Below are 3,311 nucleotides of genomic sequence, written 5' to 3'. Positions count from 1 at the left end.
TAGTAGTCTCCACATATCATATGTTAATATATATTTTTTATATTCTCTCCCCTCCACGTGTATATCAGTTTGGTTTTCGAGGTTTTTTTTTTGTTTTTTTGTTTTTTTATAGTTTTTAACCAACCCCACTTCCCTTATAAAATAATACAAAAAACTTTAAAATATCTTACACTATCTTGAATTCGTTATCTACACCCAAAGCCATCACTACTTCAATTTTTTTATACGGTACATAAGGTATTTTACATTAACATCATATGTATTCATAAAAAGCTTTAGTCAAATTGATATACTAGTATAAATAGTATAATAAAAGTCAAACAATTTTGTTATTTTTAGCATGAACGTATGTTGTATATTATACTCAATTACTTAGTAGATCTCAATCATTTCCCACCCCTACAAAAAACGGAGGCAAGCAAACAAAGAAAAATAAACCCCAACCCCTTATCTTTTCTTCCGCCATTATTTCCCCAAAAATAAGCCTTCGTATATTTCGCCAAAAGAACCAAACAACCCACCAAATCTTCTTATCGTTTGTTCAATTTCAAAAATTCAGGAATTAAAATGGAAAAAAAAATAAAATTCTTGATTATCTTGGCGGAATTAGGATTCAAAATAGTGAAATTTATTTTCGAAACAGAACAAGCCCAAAAATTGAGAGGGAATTTTTATTTTTTCATCTTTTATTCCCTCCCTTGTCTATCTTTCTTTTTAAAATTTTTCTCCTTTAATTTTACCCTAAGCAATCACAAAAGTTAAATCTTATAAAATCAAACTGCTCGAACTCGGAGAGGAACCAAACCAAGAAAATTATTGATTGGAAGCAACCGAATTTGATTTATTTGTTGGAGTACTTATCACCGTGCAAGGTAATTAGTATCTTTAATTCATTAATTGAAGTAATATTTGCTGGCTGTTTTTAATATATATATATATATATATATATATATATATATATATATATATATATATATATATTCTAAATTTATCGATTGAACACGAATTTAGGGTTATTATTCATAGTTTTTAAATTGAACTATTTTGCATGTGAATTGTAATTGAATGAAAAATTGTATCAAGTTTGATGTTTACGGTCTACTATTATACTATAGGGGATGTTTTGATTAACTTACATAAGTTGAATTAAAATGTGTTTATTGGTTGATTTTTTTGCAAATATGCATGTGTAGATTAATGATTTTTGTGAGGAAAAAAAAAGATATATAAGAATAAACAACATATAACAATGTCTTGTGTGAGAAAAATGTGAGGTATAGAAGAATAAATAATATAGGACATATATCTTTAAAGTAACTTTCTCATACTACCCTATTTTTAATTTTCGCTATAATCAAAACACTAATAATTATTCAAAGAAATATTTGTCATGGAAATATAAATAAAGGACTGGTAGAAAGGTGTAAATTTTACTATGGGAGGAGGGAAGAAAGAAAAGGGTGAGTGTTGAATAGCTAGTTAGGGTGATGCGTGATTTGGGTGGAAAGCGTATGTTCAATGCCGGTTCCTCTGTTTGACTGTAAACTTTGATTAAGGGATGAAATTTTGTTTTGTTTGGTTAAATAGCCGAGTGTAAACTAATTTTATATGTATGGGTTAAATACATACATAGACAATTTTATGACATTATAAGTTTCTTTATGTGTCAAATTGACAAATTAATCCAGTAATTAATATTTTTTTTTTTTTAAATCAGAATTCTACTAAGTTTTAATCTATTGTAATGATTTGATTAAAGCACATATCTATCGTAGTTCGTTTATCAAAACTTTGATTTCTAATTTTTTTTTTTTGTTCTCTAGCTCCAAAATGTCAAAATCAGGAGGAAAGACTCTTTCAAAAGAAAATGAGTATGAACTACAAAGACTCAAGATAATTGAAGCTAACAAGTCGAGGATGAAAACGTTGGGCATAAAGCGCATTGCGACTTCTTTAACAAGCTTAGTAGATAGCTCAAAAGTTAAGAAAAGTAAACAAAAGTATAATGAATCTCTTGAGAAAGATGGTGATTATCTACCCGATGAGAATGAGGAAGTTGAGTATGAGAAAGAAACTCACAATGTATCTTCAAACAAGAAGGTATTGCCTTTTTTTTTTTTTATTTATATGGTTAGTTTGTTATTCAACTTTTAATACATTCAGAGATGTTGGCATGTTATTATTTACCATTATGTATTCCAAATATATTTTATTGGTCATTGAATACTAATTATGAAATTATAGGTTAATGATAACGTCAATGGCGATGAGGATGATGATGAGAATGATGATGAAGAGGATGATGAAATGCAAGTAGATAAAGAGTAACAATACTACTTTTCTAATCCATTGTAAGTTTTAGTGAAATAAATTTTTTAATCTTTCTTTGGATTTTATAATTTTTATTATAATTTACAGTTTTTTTATTTTATGGATTAGTGAATTATACTTATTTTAATTTAATTTTTCGTCATTAGGACAAATATTAATTTCATGCTTTTTAATGACAGGAAATTATATAATGAAGATGGCTAGAGATCAAATTAGAAGAAATTGAAGAAAATAATGTTGCTTTCAAGCTTATAGTTTTAGATGAAAACTCCCTCTTATTCACATAAATACATTATCCTTTTTTTTTTTAATTTTTTTAATTTTTGTATTCATATGCATGTTTTGAAGTTAAGTAGTTTAGTAACTCCATTAAATTTTTTAGGATCATTATGTAATGACTACTAAATTATTAATAATATCATTGTTGTTTGATTCAATGAAATCAACTTGCCTTATAATGCTATACTTACATGGTTAATTCTTTAAAATGATTTTTTCTATTACTGTACAAAAATTATATCATAAAATGTAATATTGTTGTAATATATATTTCTGTACATTTAGAATCAATACATGAGAGGCATATATCCTGCATTCTGCCTCTAAGAACCTTTCATGTCAAATTTCTGATTTGCATCTAAATATCAATAGCATTAATATACAAGATTGCATCTAATTATATTTTGAGACAAAATTACATGATGGCCTCTAAATGTATATGATATATAGAAGCAAATAGGCATAATGCCTCTAATTATATTTTGAGGCAAAATAATATGGCTGCCCCTAAATATATATGGTATTTAGAAGCAAATTTACAAAATGCCTCTAAATATATTTAGGGGCAAGATTATACGGTTTCCTCTAACTATATTTAGGGGCAAGATTATACAATTGCCTCTAAATATATGGGTTTTTAGAAGCAATGCATTGTATTGCCTCTAAAAGAGGCTTTAGGGGCAACCATTAATTAGCGATGG

At 27.1% G+C, this 3,311-nt stretch overlaps 1 protein-coding gene across 1 annotated transcript; it reads left to right on the top strand.

Annotated features, from left to right (window-relative positions):
• The first annotated feature begins 371 nt into the window (after positions 1-371).
• Positions 372-2,773, top strand: LOC145640971 (uncharacterized). Its single transcript, XM_081692191.1, has 4 exons — positions 372-872; positions 1,824-2,100; positions 2,245-2,351; positions 2,511-2,773. The coding sequence occupies exons 2-3, from the start codon at positions 1,831-1,833 to the stop codon at positions 2,326-2,328; spliced, it is 354 nt and encodes a 117-aa protein (XP_081548317.1). The 5' UTR covers positions 372-872; positions 1,824-1,830; the 3' UTR covers positions 2,329-2,351; positions 2,511-2,773.
• Positions 2,774-3,311: the final 538 nt, after the last annotated feature.

The sequence above is a fragment of the Chenopodium album genome, chromosome 7 (genome assembly GCF_948465745.1).
Source record: "Chenopodium album chromosome 7, dcCheAlbu1.1, whole genome shotgun sequence".
Lineage (NCBI taxonomy): Eukaryota > Viridiplantae > Streptophyta > Magnoliopsida > Caryophyllales > Amaranthaceae > Chenopodium > Chenopodium album.
The sequence above is the reverse complement of the archived record's forward strand: the minus strand, read 5'-3'. Positions and strand labels throughout refer to the sequence as shown.

Coding starts and splice junctions, on each gene's coding strand:
- LOC145640971 (XM_081692191.1), top strand. CDS start 1,831: ATGTCAAAATCAGGAGGAAAGACTCTTTCAAAAGAAAATGAGTATGAA. Junction 2,101..2,244: donor ATGTATCTTCAAACAAGAAG/GTATTGCCTTTT, acceptor ATGAAATTATAG/GTTAATGATAACGTCAATGG.